The sequence below is a fragment of the Dermacentor albipictus genome, chromosome 6, assembly GCF_038994185.2.
Source record: "Dermacentor albipictus isolate Rhodes 1998 colony chromosome 6, USDA_Dalb.pri_finalv2, whole genome shotgun sequence".
Classification (NCBI taxonomy): Eukaryota; Metazoa; Arthropoda; class Arachnida; order Ixodida; family Ixodidae; genus Dermacentor; species Dermacentor albipictus.
Genome location: NC_091826.1, coordinates 76,818,994 through 76,839,863, shown reverse-complemented (window position 1 = coordinate 76,839,863; position 20,870 = coordinate 76,818,994). Strand labels below are relative to the sequence as shown.

At 46.9% G+C, this 20,870-nt stretch overlaps 1 protein-coding gene across 5 annotated transcripts in view; it reads right to left on the bottom strand.

Annotated features, from left to right (window-relative positions):
* Window positions 1-19,189, bottom strand: part of LOC135897121 (calcium-activated chloride channel regulator 1-like) — a 115,509-nt gene extending 96,320 nt beyond the window's left edge. For 3 of the 5 annotated variants that reach the window (XR_011515259.1, XM_070540871.1, XM_070540874.1), the window contains exons 1-4: window positions 18,134-19,189; window positions 10,536-10,702; window positions 4,082-4,379; window positions 1,105-1,214 (exon numbers count right to left, since the gene is read on the bottom strand). Coding sequence is in view for 4 of the 5 variants with exons in the window: in XM_070540871.1 (XP_070396972.1) it covers window positions 1,105-1,214; window positions 4,082-4,379; window positions 10,536-10,702; window positions 18,134-18,500 (942 nt within the window). In the remaining variant the exon portion in view is untranslated. Of the gene's footprint in view, window positions 1-1,104; window positions 1,215-4,081; window positions 4,380-10,535; window positions 10,703-14,542; window positions 14,609-18,133 lie in introns of those variants that run through there. The other 2 variants (XM_070540872.1, XM_070540873.1) reach the window with 2 other exon arrangements.
* Window positions 19,190-20,870: the final 1,681 nt, after the last annotated feature.

The window sequence follows — 20,870 nt, the reverse complement described above, 5'->3', positions numbered from 1 at the left end:
CTCCCAAAATGCCACTACGGAACAGTTGAGAGCAATACACCGTAGATGTAGAACGAGCAAGAAAGGTTTACGTGCATTGTGGTTCTCGCCATCGCCGCTAGCATAAAGAAAAAGTCATTAGCAGCGTTTACGCATTCTCGTTGAATAACGCCATGTTCTCTGCGAAGTCAAAAGTACGCGGGAAACACGTGTGATATGCGTTCATATATGAAGTAATGGAGCAGCTAACTGCAGCTTCATGGCCATCTATGAAACGGAACGCACATTTGGAGCCTCAATATGTATCGTTTCTTAGGAGAAAGGACTGCTGCCTGTACTGACGCCGAATAAATCATTTTATTTTTCACCGTGCTGGCCTCTTTATTACACCGAATTTTACACTGACACAAGTGCAAAGCACATGGAACCAGTGGGAGTCCGTTTGAACGCTAGCGAACTCCAGCAACTTTCCAGCCCCAAACGGTGTGCCTTAGTTCCTGCGTATTCTAGTACAATGTACCCCAGTCTCAAATCATTGTGCCCAGCGTCTCTGCCAGCGTCTCCGCCAGCTTGTGTAAGCTATCTTGAAGCAACCTCCACGCTATCCAAGCAAATTCTAGCCGCCACAAGCGTGAATATTTTGTCATAAAATGTACTGATATTACGTGGCTCGACACTGTAAGACGCTTGGGTTTACAATAAGGTAAGCCTAGTTGGCATCTGTTATACACATGGCAACTCCAAGCGCCTTTCCATGAAGCGACCATGTTTAGGTAGAGAGATTAACAGGGCATTAGAAAGAACAAAGCAAAATAATTTCTATGCTTTCGATTTGCCCACTTCAATGCCTTTGCTCCAGGGAATTTTGAGCATTTCACCCTTTAGAACCTCCTTTCCGATGCACCGTTCCTGTGCTTACTAAACCTCGATTTCACAGCAAAGACTACACGACGAGACTGCCTTGAGTGACAAGTGTTAATCCCTGAAAGTACCCGTATAGTTGTGGTTCTCTTTGTGTAGTAATGACTTAAGAAAAGTTGTCGAACCTCTATATAAAAGAATTGAGTTTAATTTTATCAGCTTTAACGAAGTGCACACAAATTATATCAAAAGATTACCACCAACCTTTCCGTCAGGCGCGCAGTAGGTCAAAGGATTGTTGTCGTCATAGATGCTGCCATACTCTTCGAACACACCATACCTGAATTTCGACCACGCGTGTACGAAGGCATACGCTGAAACAGGAAACGTGGTCAAAACTTTCTCAGCGGAGAGTGACGGTGCATCACTATTGATCTTTTACAGATACGTTCAGCAGCTGCCTCTCCGGCTCGACCATACTATACAAGCATCCCCTGGCTTCGGCTAATCATTCTCCAAGCTATGCTGCTCCGGCTTTCCATTTCCGTAAAAAAAAATGAGTGACGTTTCGTTAAGATGACGTATATTATACGTGTTGTACGAAGTACCTGGCGACATAACTATAAAGAACAATGAAGCTACAATGTCGGGAGGTATAGCACGCAATTTAACAAGAAAAAAAAAGGAGAAATGCTCGCCTGCAGTGGGAGCCATCGCATCCATAAAAAACCGAGGACACCTAAGTACTTCTTTTCCTTGTGCGTTGTCAATGCAAAAGCATTCATGTCCAATTAAACGCCGCTTAGCATTCCTTCTAGTTATGAACTCATCGCGGGAGAGCGAGCACGCTGAGACGCTTGGCGCGCTTTGATTTGGACTTACTGAGGCACAGTCATAACGCAGCCGAAAGATTGCGTGGACAAGGAACGTGCGGATAACGCATGCTTCCGGGAGTGAGAGCGAGGCTGACGGGGCGTCTCGGCGATGCCCGCCTCGCCTGACGCAACACGTGGCTTGCCAGTGTAGCAACAAAAACCCCTTAAACTTCGTTACAGCGACACTCTCCTCCTCCACCTTCACCCCTCTTCGTTTCTCCTCTCTTTCACGCTCCCTCCTCGACCGTGGCGCCACCTACACTGCTCGAGCGTAGCAACGGCGCCAACATGCGCTCATCGCCATACCGTAGACGCTTGTCGAGCGAAAATGGCGCTGATGCCCGGCGCCAGGGCCCACGTGATGCTAATAGGCCAATAGCGACGCGCCGTCGGCCTCGGCCAGGGCGCGCGAAGAGGAGGTGGCATTCTTCAAAGCGTGCCGCTACTTTACGAAGTTTGAGGGGCTTTAGTAGCAACAGCTGTGCCCTTTCCCCCGCTCTGCACCGTCGAGGCGCGCTACTGACGCAAGGTCGCAGCCAATGGCAATGCGGTTTTGGGTGCCGTTTTGCTGCTACAGGCTACAGACGCCGGCTTTTTCACTCAATGGGCCATTTGATGCTATCGCATCAGTAATACCGTCTCGGTAGTATTGCACATGTGGCCAAAACCGTATAAAAAGCGAAAATCGTAAATATTTGTGGCGTGTTTCACGGTGATGGTGCGATATTATTAGCCCTTTCCAAAACGGGAAGTGAGCTCGGCAGCTGAAATTCGAGCACATAGAGTCAGTCGTACGTTAGACCGTACACAGGCAGGCCTAGAATAAATAGAAAAGCGAAGAGTATGTTTTAGGTCAATGCCTAGTACTTAATACTGAAGTGAGGGTTGTCATTTGAATAAGGTTTTATGACACTAACATGAACCGATAACGGTGCTACAATTCAAGCTGAATACAGTGAATACACAGTGCTTAGATTAAGCACCGTACAAAGGGGCAGCCTTATATGGTACATCGGAAATAAACGACTACATATGGAATTCACGAATATTCTGGAATATATTGGAAACACGTCTATAGCAGAGCCAGAAATGCGCAAATTCAACCTTTAATAAAAAAGCAAACAACTGATTGACTCAGGACTATCGCTCGCAGTAAAGGCAATTTCTGCAACGGTAGTGGAAAGTTGTATGCACTTATCTAGTAACGTAAAGTAATTTTATTGATACTTCTATAACAGGTTTCTTAAAGAAACAATGATAGAAGCTCTTTTCAGGCAGAGGCATTTCACTCACACAGATTGATCTTGAACCAAAGAAAGTGCCTTAGGCAATTACTTGTGTAACAGTAACTCGGCAAGTACGCGCAGCCAGTATACACGAACTGAATCCCACAATGATTATGAAGAAATAAGTGACTTTCTGGTATACGGTTGCCACTGACGGGACCAGTCATATACCTTCAACAATGGTACTTTCAACGCGAGTTAGCAAGTTCCTTTTTTAATGCGGAAGCATCAAACTGTCCATTGAGCACGAAAGTCGGCGTCTGTAGCAGCTAAGCCGCGCCTAAATTCCCACTGGCTGCAAAGCTACGTCACGTGCACACCTCGACAGAGCAGAGCATGCAGCGAAAGGGCACGCCTGCTTATGGCGTTGGTGCGCCAGTCATTGCGTGAGGGGAGAGGGCATCGCTGTGACGTCACGTCACCCTCGCTTTCGGAAGCCTGTTTTATCCGCGCGTTCCTCGTCCACAAAAGCTTTCGCTTGCATTTGAGCTTCACCTCGGCGATTGCTATAAAGCATTACAGCGGAGCTGCCATACGCCATGTTCAGGCGGTATGTGTGCGTGGGCAAAAAAGATGGCGACCACCCCAGAACCAAAAGAGCTGAAGCATAAAGCAAAAGCGTATTGTCGGGTATGCCCCAGCTGCGTTTAATCGCGAGAAGTGTCAAAACGTATTGTGATAAAAAAATATTGCAATAAATAAAGTAAAACCGGAATAGACTGCGGTTTGGCGTCGCTGGCTCTATAGGCAAACCACATAATCTTAACTCAGTTATTTCCACCCGTGCAATTGGTAAACCACGTGTGGTGAGAACTGCGGAAGAACAACGCACTTACGGAGAACATCGTCGCGAAGAGAAGTGGTAGTATGCACAGCGACGGCGGTTGGCACGTAATGGCAATGGCAATGAAAGTGGAGGAAGAAACAACTTACCGCTGTTTCTTCATCCACTTTCATTGCCATTAATTTGTGATTTCTTTAAATAAAGACGTACAAGTAATTTTCCTTATGTCTTTCTTGATGTCTTTGTTTGGTGGCTTCTCATCATATCATTAATAAAATTAAAATCAACTCGAGTACCTGCGCTCTCGTAGGTCTCGGTAGTTGACGAGTTGAGGCCTGCGAGAAAGCTGGACGACAGCTGGATGAATTTGCCCCGCTGACCACAGCGCCTCGATGCCTTCGCGTAGACAGGCACGTCGTCAATTCGTGTGGGATTCTCGACACGAACGTCGCTCCAAGTGAAAAACGCTGACGACACGCCCCGGGCGACGCTTCTTTTAGGCCACGTCACCGGGAAGTCGATGATCGCGTGCCTGAAATACACTCGGCCATTTGTGGCACGGTGGTGGAATGCCGACGATGCCCGGAGCAGAACCTGCGTGTTAAGATGTATCGTCTGCATGACGGGCAGGTCCCGTTAATGGACTGGAAAACGCGCCTAGCGTGCAAGTTGTTCGCCTGCGGCGCATATATACGCGCATAGGAAATAGGTAGTGCGTTCGCAGATATTCAAGAAAACGTCTAATTAGCGTCTCACCACTAACTATAGTTAAAATATGCATTATAACAGTGCTGCCTAGCTTACATTGCATTGACGTGTTTCTATACAGCCTTATAGCTCATTATTTTCTCCCAAGCTATAACATATACCACGTTAACATCACCTTCATTGTGGCCTCATTACCCAAATATATTATAGGCTTAGTCAGCGCGGATGTACTTGGTATTGCACGTGGGGCTCATAATCGCCTACACTAAAGTACCAGGTCATGGTGCTTTAATTCACATCAGACGTGAATATGCCTGAAATGCAATTTGCACTTACACAAGACACACTTGAGCTTCCTGCTGTAACCTGAGTATGCATAGTATGGCTGTGCTCGTACAGACAGGATGATGTAGCATTGCACGGATCGCGTCATTGAAACGTTCTTATATATATATATATATATATATATATATATATATATATATATATATATATATATATATATATATATATATATATTGAGAGAGAGAGAGAGAGAGAGAACTACGTTATTTTTTTTTCGCATAGTATGATTGAGAGGGGGCTCTTCAGTGCCCTCCTGCCGCTCCACCTTGGGCTTGGCCCAGCATGGTTCGGCAGTGGCAAGTTAAATTTTGAAACCACTCCTGGCCTAGGCGCGTGTCAAAGCCCTTCTTCAACGAATGCAGCTGAAGTCAGCCACCGTGGATGAGGTGGGATGGTAAGTCACCGGGTGTTCGGCTGGGCACGTCGATAGGATTTGGGAGGTGCTCGGATGGCCTACACAGTGAATGCATATGTGTAGGTCGTCGGCGGTAATGTTATGCAGGAAGTGAAGTCGCACAAGTATGGGCACTGTGTTCGTTTGTGTTTGCCATATGAGTGTTTATTGGCGGCGGGTGAGTTCAAGTGCCAGAGGCGGGGAAACGCTCCTAGACAATCTGCAGGGCTCTGTAGTCAGGGCATCCCTGAGTTGCTTAGTGGGGTTAGGCACTGTGATGCTGGGAGCCTGGAAGACAACTTCTCGGGCAACCTGGCATACCCCCTCATTGCCGAACATCCCAGTATGGCCTGGAGTCCACACTAGGTCTATGTGATAATACAGGTGCGTCTTTTGGAAAGAGAGGTGGGAAGATCATCGCACAAAAGTTTTTGACACATATACATGTGGTCAGTGAAAATAATAGAAGGATGCTGTGGAGGTCATGTAGGTAGATTTGCAATGGCGTATGCGATACCATGAAACACTGCTGTACAGCAGTCTCCCATGGAAACGGGTGGGTGTATGCGATGGTTGTAGGTGCTGTTCCATAACTTCAATGGCCGATTCTGCTTTTGTCGTGCTGCTGTCCGCAAACAGGCATGTCCGGTTCGGGTATGTGATGATAAGGCAATGATAGTCTGTGAGTCCCTGTGTATGCCTTTCTTTGTGCATGACCGGGTGCATGGTTTTCTTTGTTCTATAATTTTTTTTGGGGGGGCGGCGCTAACATCCAGATAGATTCGAGGGTATAGTGGTAACGGCAGAGTAAGAGGTGTGGATTGGGCTAGGAGCTAGTATTGGAGTTGGGCCATAATAGCTCTGCCTTACTCGGTGAAGGAGAGGTGAACTTCTTGTCTCCGCTTGCGAAGCAACATAAGTTCATAAACGGATTTATTACATCGTATGTGCGTGAGCTGGCCAGGCCTGGTGCTGAACGTTAGGGCGAGGAACATTTTTCTGCGTTCTCAGAGATCAGAGAAGAGCATCTAATTTGGAGATTTGCTGTTTCGTAAGTCTTATGTAAGGGAGATGGTAGGGGAACCTGGAGATGAAATGTGTGTTGCCGAGACGCACCATGTCTGCCTCTTCCAGACCGATAGCATGCGTAGAAACACGATGGAGCCTGTTCTCCCTGTTGAGCAAGTTTGTCTGTGTGGTGGCTCAATCGCTGCCTCTTTAAATATATGTAGTCCTAGTAATCGGATGGATTGCGAGACAGCGAAATTATAAATGTAACTACTCACGCTCTTTAAAATATTAAGCGTCTGTTTGTTCTAAATTATGATGATTCATCACCGACGCCCTGTTCGCGAGGCCGCTTGAGAGCCTAGGCCTACGCAGGCGGCGTTGCTGGAGAACGCTGTGAACTTTCACTTCTAGAGTCCTACAAACTCCTCGCTAGCCACCAACGTGGATGCGGTAAAATGCAAAGCGAGAAGCAAGAAATTGCGGATTACTAGATTACAAATTTGGCAGAAACTGTCGCAGGTGCTGTTAAAAGCATATGGATATCACGATTCGACGTCCCATCCGAGATTGCAACTGATAGAGGCTGACAATTCGTGAGTGCACTCTTCGGAGATAACTTACTAACCACCTCGGCGTACATAAAGTGAAAAGGACTGCGTACCATTCGCAAGCCAACAGACTTGTCGATTGTCTACACCGACGAGTTAAGGCGGCACCCATGGCCCATGGGTGTCGCACAAGACCGCAGAAGGTGAAGGGTGCCTTCACCTTCAAGGACATAAATACGAGATCCCTTGTTTTTCTGCGGACCGACGTCACTCGGCGGTCACTGGAGCCTTCATCTGCTGGCGAAAGTCATAGGTGTTGATGTTGGCGGTGCCCTTGGTGGGGACCTTAGCCAAACTGCGCCGTGACGGAAAATCATCGGTGCCGCAAAGAGTACAATCACGTCAAACAGTGATGCGTCAGCAAAAGCACGATTTGACGTCACAATTCTCATGTCGGTTCTTGTAAACAAAGTAAATTAGTGCTTTTGACAAGAACGTTTTTTTTTTTTACATCTTGGTTTGGGTAGGAGTGGAGCCCAGGCCTCCAGGGGGGAGACGCGCACACTTCCCTGAAGCCACGGCTGCTCCACGGTTCTGGCTCACTATAGTTGTGCCTAGTGTGTGCCCAATTTCACACGTCACGTGGTCACAGAGACGCGCTCAATGCACTGCTCGCACGTTTGTTGCTGTCCATTTCCACCACTGGCTCCGACGCCGCTGATCATACTGCCTCTCGCGCTCGTTCCACTGCTCGCGCTTAATCGTGACACAGAGTGTGCCACGTGTGAAATCAGGCCTTGACGTTTTACAAACGCGTACCACTTGCTTAATTTTTTTAGACTACTACCCGAAACACTTCACAGTAAACGTCGGTGACAAGCCAACAGTCATTTCCGTTGACAGACTCAAACCTGCATCATCGACAGCACTGCCATTCACTTTTTATGCACGTCCTACTCCCTCGCCACCACTGTCTGCAGCCCCTCGACGTCACAAGCGCGTTCACTGGTAAACAGGCTCCGTATCTCCAGGCGGGGACCCCTGTGGCGAAGTCTGCCCACGGGGCGCGCGGTGCCGGCAAAAGAGGAAGAGGCGCAAGCACTACGATCGGAGGAAAAGAAAAAAACAGTCTCAAGAGTTAGCCTCACAAAGAAGCTCGTGTCTTAGGTCTTTCCTGTCATCGCAACGAAGGAAAGCAGCTCAATGAAGTTCTATGCTCCATTTAAGCATACAAGAGATAGAGTAAAAATTAGGCTTTAGGATAAATATTTTAATGGCGGCTACCACATAGGCTGCATTTCAGCATCATGATGTCAGCTTTCACTGCCACCGCCAGAAAGACTTCGTTGACCTCCAACGCGAGCCGGTACAACGCGATTGGAGAAATAAAAAAAAATGGCAGTCTTGCTCAATGTCGAAGCGCTGGCTGTGGTTACAAGGATTAGCTTGCGCGAGAGTTCCTTGGACAGCGTTCCAGCTATACATGCAGGCCCGATTAATGCGGACGTGACCTACGCGGGTGAGCCGAAACTTCTGGCACCATTCAAAACTTCGCATATGTATGCCAATCTGACAATTGATACATCGAAGCATTATACTCATGCCCTCACACCCTTAAAAATACTAGCATTCTCTTTGCTACCTAACAACCTTGATGGAAGAAGCTTTCGTTGATCTGCATTTGAGAGCGGTGTTGGCTGTAGCTGTTCTTAGTGACAGCTTCCAAGCCCGCTTCGTTGCAAAAAAACACACTGTGTGCTTTAACCATCGCAACCACTTAAACTCAGCTGACCTGTAACTTGGAGGCAGCTAACGACAACCAGAGAAGCAAAAATTTGCGATCACACGTAAATTAAATGACCCATACAAGTTGCGCATTCTGGTGTGAAGGAGGCAAGCTCACATATTTGTAATACTAATTTGTTAGAATGCAATTGACTTTCGACGCTATGAAACAGGCTACGTTTCGGTTACATTGTCTTTCGGCCACGCTGTCGCACCCTGGCCTTCACTACCTTCAGAGAACCATTGTAGAACTACCCTCATAGCTAAGATGTGGAACGATTTGTATGCTATACCCCATAAAAGTTGCATACTTGTTCATTAGTCACGCAGTGGTGAAGGTCTCCGGAATGAGTTAGACCACCTGGGGTATGTACCGCATACGTGGTATACGACCGATTTTGCATTACATGGCGCCATTTGGAGAAGGCTTTGGGGGCGGGGGGGGGGGGCGGCGTGTTGATTGAATTGGAGAGCCAATCAAACAGGCAAGGTCACGGTCACAAGCACAAGCAGTAGACAGGGATCCACTGCAACGGGCTCACGAAACGCGAAACGTACGGAGAACGTTACCACGCATGACGAACGAGGGCGGCGGTGAAGCCACGCTCGCGATGATTGCGTATCGGTGCTGCGTGGCCAGGGCATTTGCGTGGCGTTTTCATTGCCTCACGCTCTGAGTGTAGTAAAGTAAGCAGATTCTACCGTCTTCAGATGTTGAGACAGTCATGAACAAGTTATTATACTGTTTTATGGAGACATATAACTGCACGTAGAAGACTAAAAATAATATACTATCTATTACAATGACTGACACTACCGCCGATTTCGGGAATGATAAGAAACGCCACTGTTTAGCCGAAAGTGGATACCTCTTACCAGGCCTAAGATCAGTAGCGACCTTCTGTTAGAACAGCGAGCCGTTGTCACTATCAGGGCCGTTTACTCTTCCGAAATTCGTGCGACACTTGTGTGGTGCTTGCCTGCGTATTGCGCCTAGCAGAGTCAGAGCACTCATAACACTTCTTTTTATTTTATATCTTTGCCGTTGCCCTGTGCAGAAGAACTGTGGAGGTCAAGCTTCCCACTGAAGGAATCTACAGCTGCCGACACAATAACAGAGCCACGACACTACAAATAAAGCAGCGACGAGATAGTGACAATAAAGTAAAACAGCACAGTTACGCGGCTCAACCAGTGGCGTGCCATAGTGGTCGTGCACATACCGCAACACATCCAGAGTTAGATCCCTCACCGGAGTTTTGCCCATTCTTATCTCAAGGTTTTTGCAAAAGCTTACATTCCCGCGATATTATCCCTTAGGGCAATGTTCCCACAGCGGTAGCAAATGGGTGCCGCAGCTCGGTTATCGCAACACAACAGCTTTTATTTAAACGCGTAGAAGTGGCATTAGTACATGATAAGATAGGAAGTCGTGACACTCGCTACAGTTTTGATAAGCCGTGATATGCTACAAATGTTCTTACAACGCTCATATAAGAAATGAATTATTTTTGGCGGTTTTCGGTGCGTTCTTGAGGACATGAAACTGAATAAATACTGGTCGTCATGAAGCACATCTAGGCGCCATCGCCGTTAACATTCCTTAAGCAGCCGCGAAATTTCTTGCCGTCACCATATGCGTCACGGGTTGTGTGGCAACATCAGGGGCTTAGGTGGCTAACAAACATCAACATCCACATTTAGACGCGACATTCTCACTGTTTCTCCAATTTATGCGGTAAAGCAAAACAATACGCACAATCGGCGTGGTCACCGATTTGCTTGCTCACATCAGTGTTAATGGCGTGCAGCGGTTCAAGCTTGCTGCTCCGTTTCTCGCCTATAAATCGGCGGTAGCGAGAGCGACTGAGGCGGGGGTGGGGGCGGGGGGGAAGCTCTCAAAAGTGGCAAAGTAGGAACATTTCGATTGTTGTAACAGTTTCAGTTCGTGCTTCATACCTTGAGGTTATCCACGATAGTCTCGTCTGGCTGGACGTCTTCGTGTATGGAGATCAGCACGTCTTTGTAGCCGCCGTCGGACTTGTCGATCGCCAGTGCGGCCACGTTCGCGAGCAGGCTCGCGAGCACGAACACTTCAGCATTGTGCTTTGCCATGCTCTGGGTTTCTGTGTAGCGAAGGCGATTGGGAGATTAGATAATCATATTATTACAGCACGCAAACATGACCAGTACTTCAGAATGATTAGTTGTAAATTGTCCGCAGGGCCTTCATTCACGTGGATATTTATTACTTCCCCCCACCGAGACAGCGGTTCAGTCCGAACATGAGATAAATTATGACTCAACTCATGCATATCACTTAAAATAGCTATGTCTTGGCACAGGAAAGTATTGCATATTGCCCCATGCGTTTATTTCGACGCGAGCGGCGTCTCTTGACGCGTTTCGATCATGGTCGCCAAATGTATAAAATCGGGGCCACCACTTGCGCTGGCTCGGTCCGACAAACGCCTTAGGCGCGCTTGCGGCTTTCGCCGTCACCGGTTTGTTCGCTTGCTTTAGGGCAGAAGTTCGCCCCAATAAACTCTCAAGTTTACCGCCGACGCAGTGTCCCTTTCTGTATGCCTGCGTGCCGGGCAGCTCACCGTCACCTACATGACACTATAACAGCGGAAGGAGGAGGAGAACTGACGCATGGCTTGTGCAGCTAGAAAACTCCTGCCATGATTTCAAAGCTACAAATACCAGATTTCTTATAGCCCATGTTAAAGCTATATATCGTCATGTACGAGAAGAGTTCGTTGGCAGGAAGAGACGCAAAACAAAGAATTATTTTTAAAAATAGGTGAAGGCAAAAATATGCGTGTGATACACGCACCCGGCGGAACCAATGAGCTAGACTATAATTTGAGCAAAATATCTCAGGAGATAAAATAAGGCAGCATAGGAGAGCTCTGAAGGAAAATAAAATGATCAGAGAGCAAATTCAAGTGAAATCAAAAGTATATGCAACAAAAGCAAGGAAAGGATAATCAGACTAATCGTTATCTCATGCAAAAACAAGATATTCTGCACTGAGCAAAACTCATCTCCGTGGCGAATGTATAGTGCCGAGGCCAAAAAATTATCTAATAAGGATGGAACATCCAAGCCGTTCGCAGTCTGTCAAAGTGCAACTTCGGGTGAAAATCGAATGCGCACACATTTAAAGTCCGACGTGCATATAAGCGCTCAGTCTTGCAGACGACTGGTTGCGCCTCGACAGGCCAGAAAGGCGCGCTGTTGTAGCAAAATATCGAGTTTATTCTGAGGGAAAGTCACTGGCTATGATGTAACTAGATGATTAAACAGAAACCACTCCCAAAATGGTAGCTCGCATAATCAAGACCAGATCGACTAGGCCTTTCGCGTACAGTACCTGTGATAAAAGAAAGTCTTGCACCATCTATGCTAAAAAGCGCTGCCTGTGCAGGCCACAAAGAGAGGTCATATTTGGCATACCACAGAAAATGTTGTGAGGTTCTCAAAAGTAGAGACAGGATAATATCTCGGCTTGATGGTGTTTGCACATTTCGTAGAAATACTATTTTCATGAGCCAATAGCCCAGTTAGGGTGATACACATTTACCGTCATTTTCTGAAGCAGGGCCCATGCCATCCAGAGCCAGGCTTCTGCTACAAGCGAATAAATGTCGCTGCAGCGCTCAGTGTGAGTTAAAGGAAGGCCTACGTGAAGCCAGCACGGCCTTTTCCTTGGACATAAAGGACCTTTATTGCTCAATTCTCCACGAGGAATTGTTTGTAGCGGTGCGTGAAGCGATTGAACTTAGTGGGGAGGTTCGTTTTCACAAAGCATTAAGCATGAATACTGGAGCGTTTTTCTAGCTCCTGTCCTGTTATTTAGAATCTACCCTGGTCGAGCTTAAAGGAGTCGTATTTTTACCAAAGAAAGGGGTTTTTATTGGGCCTAGCATCGTCTCAGTGCTATGCATTGTTTTCCTGGCAAAAACTGACAGCCTCATTTTCACATACGTTGATTTTTTAAATCTTTTTAAGGCATTCAATCCACCAGGAGGCATAGCAGAGAGTGTAGCACAGGGTATTTTATCTAGTTTTAAGGAATGCTCTAGCGATTTAAATTTCACCTACGAACTGCCGGATAACAAAGGCATTAGGTTCCTCGACTTGCGACTAACCTTTCACGACGATGACTATGTCTACCGTATGTTTTCACCCCGGACTGAAAAATCACTAATGCCGTATGATTTTAATCAGTCTAAACTGGTCAAGAGGGGTGTAGTGGTTGCACACCTTCTGGACGCAGTGCAGAAGAGCTGCGTTGCCACCACATGGCATCTAGCCTGAAACCACAGGTGGAGAGGTTGCTCGCAGCATGTTTCCCTCGCTCGCTCATTAGGGCTGTTGCTGGAACCGGATTGCGGAAAGTGAAGGGTCTTGCAGGCCAGAGGTCACCGACATCAGAGCGAGGGAAGCATCTATAAGTAATGCCATACGTTCATAAAATCTCCCACAGCATTAAGAAGGTGCTGAAAGGCAAGGTGTATGCGTTTTATTTTTCGCACCTTACAAACTGCCTAGCTTGCACGCGAGGACTGGAAATGAGGGGACTGTAAAATTGAACTCGCGACACCCTACATTGAGTGCAAGACTGGTGTTGTTTACTGCATTCCGTTGGCTTGTGGTAAAGTCTATATAGGCCATACAAGTAGGTGGGTTATTAAGCGCTTGCAAGAATATACCAAATCCTAAAACGGGGACCAGGCCGGAAATTTGGCAGTTCATTGCCGCGGCTGCGAGAAGTGCAAAAAGAAGTGCGCCATTGTTTGGTCGTGTTACCATTTTAGGGAGGCTTAAGGGCCAAACAACAAAATCTTCCCTACCTCAGCAAGGAAGCCTTCAATGCAGTGAGGCCACCGTATGTCACTCTGAAAGCTTCCTTACTGAGGGGCCCTCGGTGAAGGCTTCCTTGGTGCTTCCTGAGCGTAAGGTAGCTCCGAAGCTACCTTCATGCGTCCTTACGCCGCTCCTGGCCCTGAACGAGCCCTTCACCTCAACGCATAGCCACGTGACGTTTCCTTGCGCATGCGCGCTGTCGTCCACCTACGGAGAAGCGCGAGCATGGTACGTCTTGCCAGGCATGTTCGTTTCAGGCATGCGTGTGGCATGAAAGCGTTGCTAGGCGTTGCGCGACGCCGGCGTGCCAGCGTTGCTGGAGCACATCAAGTTTTGCACTGAAATATGGTACTTTTTTACGTTTAGTGGAGAAAAAAAAACACCCACGCATCTCTATATTAGCTCTTCAACTTAAGAATTATGTGACGATACAACATTTTTTATTGAATAATGCTGTTCGCGTAAAGCTTTTAACAGATCATCTCGAACCCAGGGATGCGACAACCGCTTCTTACGTGAGGACGGGCGAAGGGAGCTTTCAGAGTACGCTAGCTTCCTCCATCGGTCCTTCGCTGTAAGGAGGCCTCATGTAAGGTTAGGAAGCGTTCGAAGGAAATGAAGAATTCATTGTTTGGGCCTTAAGACTTCATACGAGCGGGAAATCTTAGATGCCTTACACAGTGGAAAAGATCAAGCAGATTGGGTCAGTGATAAGTCGGTATTTAACGATGAATGAACGTGCTTTCCTATCACGTAGGTAAGAGGTTCGTGCACGGGTCTTGGAAGGAGTATAATTTGCGCATGCATACGCTAATTTCGTGCGGCAATGTACTTTTCGAGGTATAATCAATGCATATGTTTTGGGAGGAGTTGAAGAAGCGCATGCGTAGGAGGTTATGTGCGGCAATGTGAATTCCAATGAAGTAAAGTTGCTTACGAGCGTCCGTCCCCGTCTAACGCCTTTTCCTTGCGTGCGCGTCCTTTGTGTTTTGCTGGTACTCCCTTTTTTCAAGTTCAGTTTGACAACCTAGCTTTAAAGATCGAAGGATGGAAAAGTGCGGAGCAACCAACTGATCCAAAAGATAAATCACCTGAGAATCAACTGCAGTGCCAAGAAGGGACAAGAAGCGTCGCGTCAACTTGTTCCGTCCTCTTCCTTTCTTCTTGCTTCAATGCAGCTATTGGCACTTACCCACTACTGGCAGGAGATGACAAGCGAATTGTAGAGGAGAAATGTTAAGAAGAAGACGCGATGTGGGAAGGCTAAATGCTAGGTTCCCAACATTCTCATGGAATAAAGACTCGCAGCATTGAAATTAAAACTGCGGAACTCGGAAAAAAGAAAAATCACAGGGCCAAAACGAAAAAATAGCCAATGTCAAGGAAGACTGACCAAGCAGCCTAGTAATAAAAAAGCTTTGGAGGAATAAAATGATTTTGACAAAGAGAAGGAATTATGAAGATCGGAAATTGATATTTTCGGGAAGGTAACGGGACAGTCTGGTCCTTTCTCAAAGGAAGTCAGAAGTAGCAAACCAACTTTCATGCTCTTGACAATCATGGTTTTTAAACAAGTGGCCGATATTAGTCGCAGTGGCAGAGACAAAGAAACTTGTCCTGGGAGAATCAACACAACATCTTCAATCATTCCAGAGCGAGAAGAAATTGACAAATGCAAGAAAGAAAAGGAGAAATATGGTGAATTCGGAATAGAACTAATTCAATTTTGAAAGGAAAATTGCGTGACACATAAAAAGCCGCTTTAATGATGGAAGGTATATAAAGTTATTCCAAAACAAACTGCACATAGAAAACAAGGCAATATTAACAAGTTAATATTTTTTTCTATCCTTCAGTTCAACGCTAAGGCTTCAAACTCCAAGGATACTCAGCCCACTAAAATGAATTACCCTTACGATCGCTGCAAGCTACGTCAACAGGATTTCTACATGTCGTTTAATATATGCCGAAATTGAAAAAAAAGAGATGTTAGGATACACGTCAAATGCTAGACTGGTAAGCATGTGCAGGTAAGCTTGCATCAGCTCAAGCAGACTAGATGACAATTTGTCACTCCCAGGTTTCGACGGGCCGGACAAGAGATTACCATCATCCCGTCAACCACCCCGTCTTGTGCCTGCGTGCACCCCCAATTTATTTCGAGCCCAGTAAATGTTGTTTCATCAGCATCATCATCATCATGTCAGGGGGTGGAAGCTGAAACAGGTCCGGTCGCGAGGGTAGAACAACGCGAAGGAAGTAAGGACAGCTCGCGTGGCGAATGGTGGGGCACCAAGCGGTCGCTTGCTTTCCACCACATCCTGTCATTTTGTGCTTTCTCAGAACGTCTGGTATGCGCAAGTGACTTTGACTCAAGTACCCTCCGTGCACGTCTCTATACTCTCTCTTCCTTCCTTCTCTTCCCTTCTCCCTTTCTTCAGCGTAGGGTAGCCAACCAGTCTCTTGACTGGTTAATATCCCTTCCTTCCTTGTTTCCTTATATCCCCCTCTCTTTCTTTCTCTCTCTATCTCTCGCCTTCAGCCCAGAATACCGCTCGACCCTGGCATGATAAAAGATGTGGACGGGCCCGGCAAGGTGGCTGCAGTGACCACAGGATGGTAAGAACTCGAATTAGCTTAGACTTGAGGAGGGAACGGAAGAAACTGGCACATGAGAAGCCGACCAATGAATTAGCGGTAAGAGGGAAAATAGAGGAATTCCGGATCAAGCTACAGAACAGGTATTCAACTTTAACTGAAGAAGAGGACCTTAGTGTTAAAGCAATGAAAGATAATCTTATGGGCATCATTAGGGAGTGTGCAACAGAAGCCGGTGGTAAATCCGTTAGACAGGAGACGAGTAAGCTATCGCAGGAGACGAAAGATCTGATCAAAAAACGCCAATGTATGAAAGCCTCTAACCCTACAGCTAGAATACACCTGGCAGAACTTTCCCTGTTAATCAATAAGCGTAAGACAGCCGACATACGGAAGTATAATGTGGATTGAATTGAACATGCTCTCAGGTATGGAGGAAGCCTAAAAACAGTGAAGAAGGAACTACGAATGGGCAAGAATCAGATGTACGCGTTAAGAGACAAAGCCGGCAATATCATTACTAATATGGATGAGATAGTTCAAGTGGCTGAGGAGTTCTATATAGATTTATACAGTACCAGTGGCACCCACGACGATAATGAAAGAGAGAATAGTCTAGAGGAATTTGAAATTCCAGAAGTAACTCTGGAAGAAGTAAAGAAAGCTTGGGGAGCTATGCAAAGGGTGAAGGCAGCTGGGGAGGATCAGGTACCAGCATATTTGTTGAAGGATGGTGGACAGATTTTTCGAGAAAAACTGGCCGCCCTGTATACGCAATGCCTCATGGCCTCGAGCGTTCCGGAATCTTGGAAGAGCGCCAACGTAATCTTAACCCATAAGAAAGGGGACGCCAAAGATTTGAAAAATTATAGACCGATCAGCTTTCCGTCCGTTGCCTACAAAGTATTTGCTAAGGTAATCGCAAATAGAATCCGGAACACCTTAGATTTCTGTCAACCAAAGGACCAGGCAGGATTTCGTAAAGGCTACTCAATAATATACCATATCCACCCTATCAATCAGGTCATCGAGAAATGTACGGAATATAACCAACCCTTATATACAGCTTCAATTGATTACGAGAAAGAAGTTGATTCATTCGAAACCTAAGCAGCCGTGCAGGCATTACGGAATCAGGGTGTAGATGAGCCGTATATCGATATACTTAAAGATATCTTTAGCGGCTCCACAGCTACCGTAGTGCTAGATAAAGAAAGCAACAAAATCCCTATAAAGAAAGGCGTCAGGCAGGGAGATACGATCTCTCCAATGCTATTCACAGCGTGTTTACAGGAAGTATTCAGAGACCTGGACTGGGAAGAATTCGGGATAAGAGTCAATGGAGAATCCCTTAATAACATGCGATTCGCTGATATTATTGCCTTGCTTAGTAACTCAGGGGACCAATTGCAATGCATGTTCATTGAACCGAACAGGCAAAGTAGGAGGGTGGGTCTAAAAATTACTCAGCAGAAAACTAAAGTAACGTTTAGCAGTCTCGGAAGAAAACAGCCGCTAGATTACGATAGGTAGCGAGGAACTGGAAGTGGTAAGGGAATACATCTACTTAGGGCAGGTGACCACGGATTCGGATCATGAGACTGAAATAATGAGAAGAATAAGAATGGGCTGGGTGCATTTGGCAGGCATTCTCATATCATGAACAGCAGGTTGCCATTATCCCTCAAGAGAAAAGTGTATAACAGCTGCGTCTTACCAGTACTTTCGTACGGTGCAGAAACCTGGAGGCTTACGAAAAGGGTTTTACTTAAATTGAGGACGACGTAACCAGCTATGGAAAGAACAACGTTGGGTGCAACGTTAAGGGATAAGAAGAGAGCAGGTTGGGTTCGCGAGTTAATGACATCTTCGTTGAAATCAAGAAAAAGAAATGGGCATGTGCAGGAGATGTAATGAGGAGGGAAGGTAACCGATGGTCATTAAGTGTTACGGACTGGATTCCTAGGGAAGTGTAGCAGGGTGCGGCAGAAAGTTAGGTCGGCGGATGAAATAATGAAGTTTGCAGGGACCACATGGTCATGATTAGCATATGACCTTAGTAGTTGGAGAAGTATGGGAGATACCTTTGCCCTGCAGGGAGCGTAGCCAGGCTGATGATAACGACGATGACGACGACGACGATGATGATGATGATGATGATGATGATACCGCTTGATGTACGCGCTCGTAGAACCGGCACCTTGCCAGTACGGGCGTCTCCGCTGGAAGACGCTGACGAGTCGAGTCTCCGCGTCTGCTTGCCCGCCTCGTCCGTTCCCCTCCCTGCATCCTCCGCTTCAGCGACGTCCATGACTTCCGCGTTCTCGTTCGTCCTTTCCAGCCCGGTAGCCGACGCGTAGGTACGGACGCAGTCAGCGTCCGCGCGTCCCTAGCGTCTGCACTTCGAACACCTGGGCACCTTGCAGACGCGGCGATCATGGCCCGTGCCATTGCAGCACAGGCACTGACTGCATCGCCCGCCCGGGTACCACCGCAAGGGCAAACCACCGGTGACTCGCACCTGGTGGGGCAGGTCGTCCACCTTCATTCCCAGCTTGAGCTTGAGCAGCACGGTCCTCGTGGTTGAGCACCTCTCTCATGCCTTGGACGCTGCAACGCTCCCGTGTCACCTCGGTCTAGTTCCCGAACGCCGCGAAAGCAGTCCGGATGTCTTCATCTTGCACTCCGTGGAGCATCCAATGCAGGCGCAGTTTAACCTGCTGGTCCTCGGGGTCAATACCAATGCACCGGTGGCCTTTAACTTGCAGCTCTTGGAACGCAGCCAGTTTCTTTGTTGCTTCCGTTCTGTCGAACGTCACCGCCCACACATGGTTGATCTGGTACGCTCCCAACGCCATGGCTTCGGGGAGCTCACCAGCATTGGGGAGGGCGTCTCGGAAACCTTCGACCCTGTAGGTCCTCACCCGCACGTCACCGCGCAAAAACAACGTGTTTAAAACAACACGATCGGTGGGCAGAGCAGGCAGCACGATCTCGCAGTCCTTGTCATCTTCGACGCTGCACCTGTTTTCTGCGTCCGTTCGCTAGCGCGTCAGGAAGTAGAATGCGCATGGTATGGCCGATGGCGAGAAACGACGGTTTCCGATGTTACCTGCATCTAATGAAGAGCATTCGCTCTCTACTGCTAGAATAAAAAAGTTTTTACATGCTACGGGAATGTCACATGTGGCTTCAATTTGTTAATCTGTGCTAGAAAAGACAAACTGCGTGTGGCGAGTCGTGCGCAGAAGATTTGGCGTAACGCATTGTGTGTACTCTGCCGCGACTCGCACATGTGACTTTGAATGAGCTGCCGTCTATGTGATGTTATCAAACGGCATGCGTCTAATAGCGATGCAGTTAGCAGTGTACGCGAATAAATTGTGCGATTAGTGACACTTCTTGTCGCCATATTACTCCATGTAATATCATGCCACGTCATTCATGTCGTTTTAATTTGTGCGCGCAAAGGACATCGATGTTGACGTACGTGAATTCTCATCATTCGTAGCTGCGAGTTCCACCTCGTAACGTTTTGAGATTCCAAATGCAAACCAGCCACATTAAACACTTTTTATCCGTGTCGGTGGTGCTCTTGCCTACAGACGCAACGATGGCACCGCATTTCTGTACGACTTCCTCGGCATTTGCGTCCTTAAACAAAGCGGGGACGACAATTAGTGAATATTGCCACAACAAGTACAGGTAACATGCAATGCAGTTGAGTTTCAGGAAGAGAATGATGACATAAGTAATCGTACTGTATTGTACTCGACGACACAATGACATTCTTCAAGATTGCATTAGAGAAAATAAAGTGGAGACAGACACAGCCGTTTTCTGTAGCCCTGCGATAAACTAAGTGCAGATTAATGCATAGCATGTACCTTCCTAGGGAATAAATGGAATGCACCTACAGGGAATAAATGTCGCACAGGGAGTGCCATGACTACTGTATTACGGCTGGTATTACCATAATGAAATGGACTTTGTCATTAGAATAAACATACTATCAGCATACTACCGCCTCGCTGACTGGTCCTATGTGCCAGGCAAGTTTGTTTGCGGGCAGAGCGATTTGTACTAGAAGGAGTGACGTATGCCGGATTTCATTCCCCCGGGCAGGCGAGGGGAGGGAGGGGCTGTAATTCGAAAAAGAGAGAGAGATCACGAAAGAAGAAAAATAGCATTGAGCACAAACTACAATAAGACTACAATAACTTGAACAAGGAATCAACAAAATCCAAATATTTTAATATGTAACTTCGGGACACCGTGGCGTTCTTTTCATGATGTGTCAGTTCCTTTGTTTGGCGGTATTTCACAACGGTTGATTGACGTGGTGAGAGCCGACCTCGAATTCACGTTAGCTTGGAGCCTGGCCTGCGGCAGAAAAAGGATTCACAGCCACTGTTTGATGGAAAGCCGAGTTTGTAACCTCGGCTGTGGCAGCAAATGCAACACGAATTCCCAATATAAAAAAAGCGAAGCATGTTTGAAAATTTCGCTAAACATGAATTGGGGGCAGTTGCATAATAACGCTTTGAAGCATTAAAACTGCCATAAACACACTTGTCTAGCATCACTTTTCAAAGGGCAATTATTATATTCATACATTCTTTGTACATGCATTTATGGAAAATTATAACAAAGCTTGGCCCAAAGAAATTATTCATGAAAATAACAAACGAACAATGTATGAGTGCACATAAGGTGGAACCAATATGTTATTTAATAGCACACAGCAGCCAAACGATGTCTTTTACGGCAAGCTGCCGGCTGTGGTACGCGCAGCCAAATCGAAATTGCTCCAACTGACGG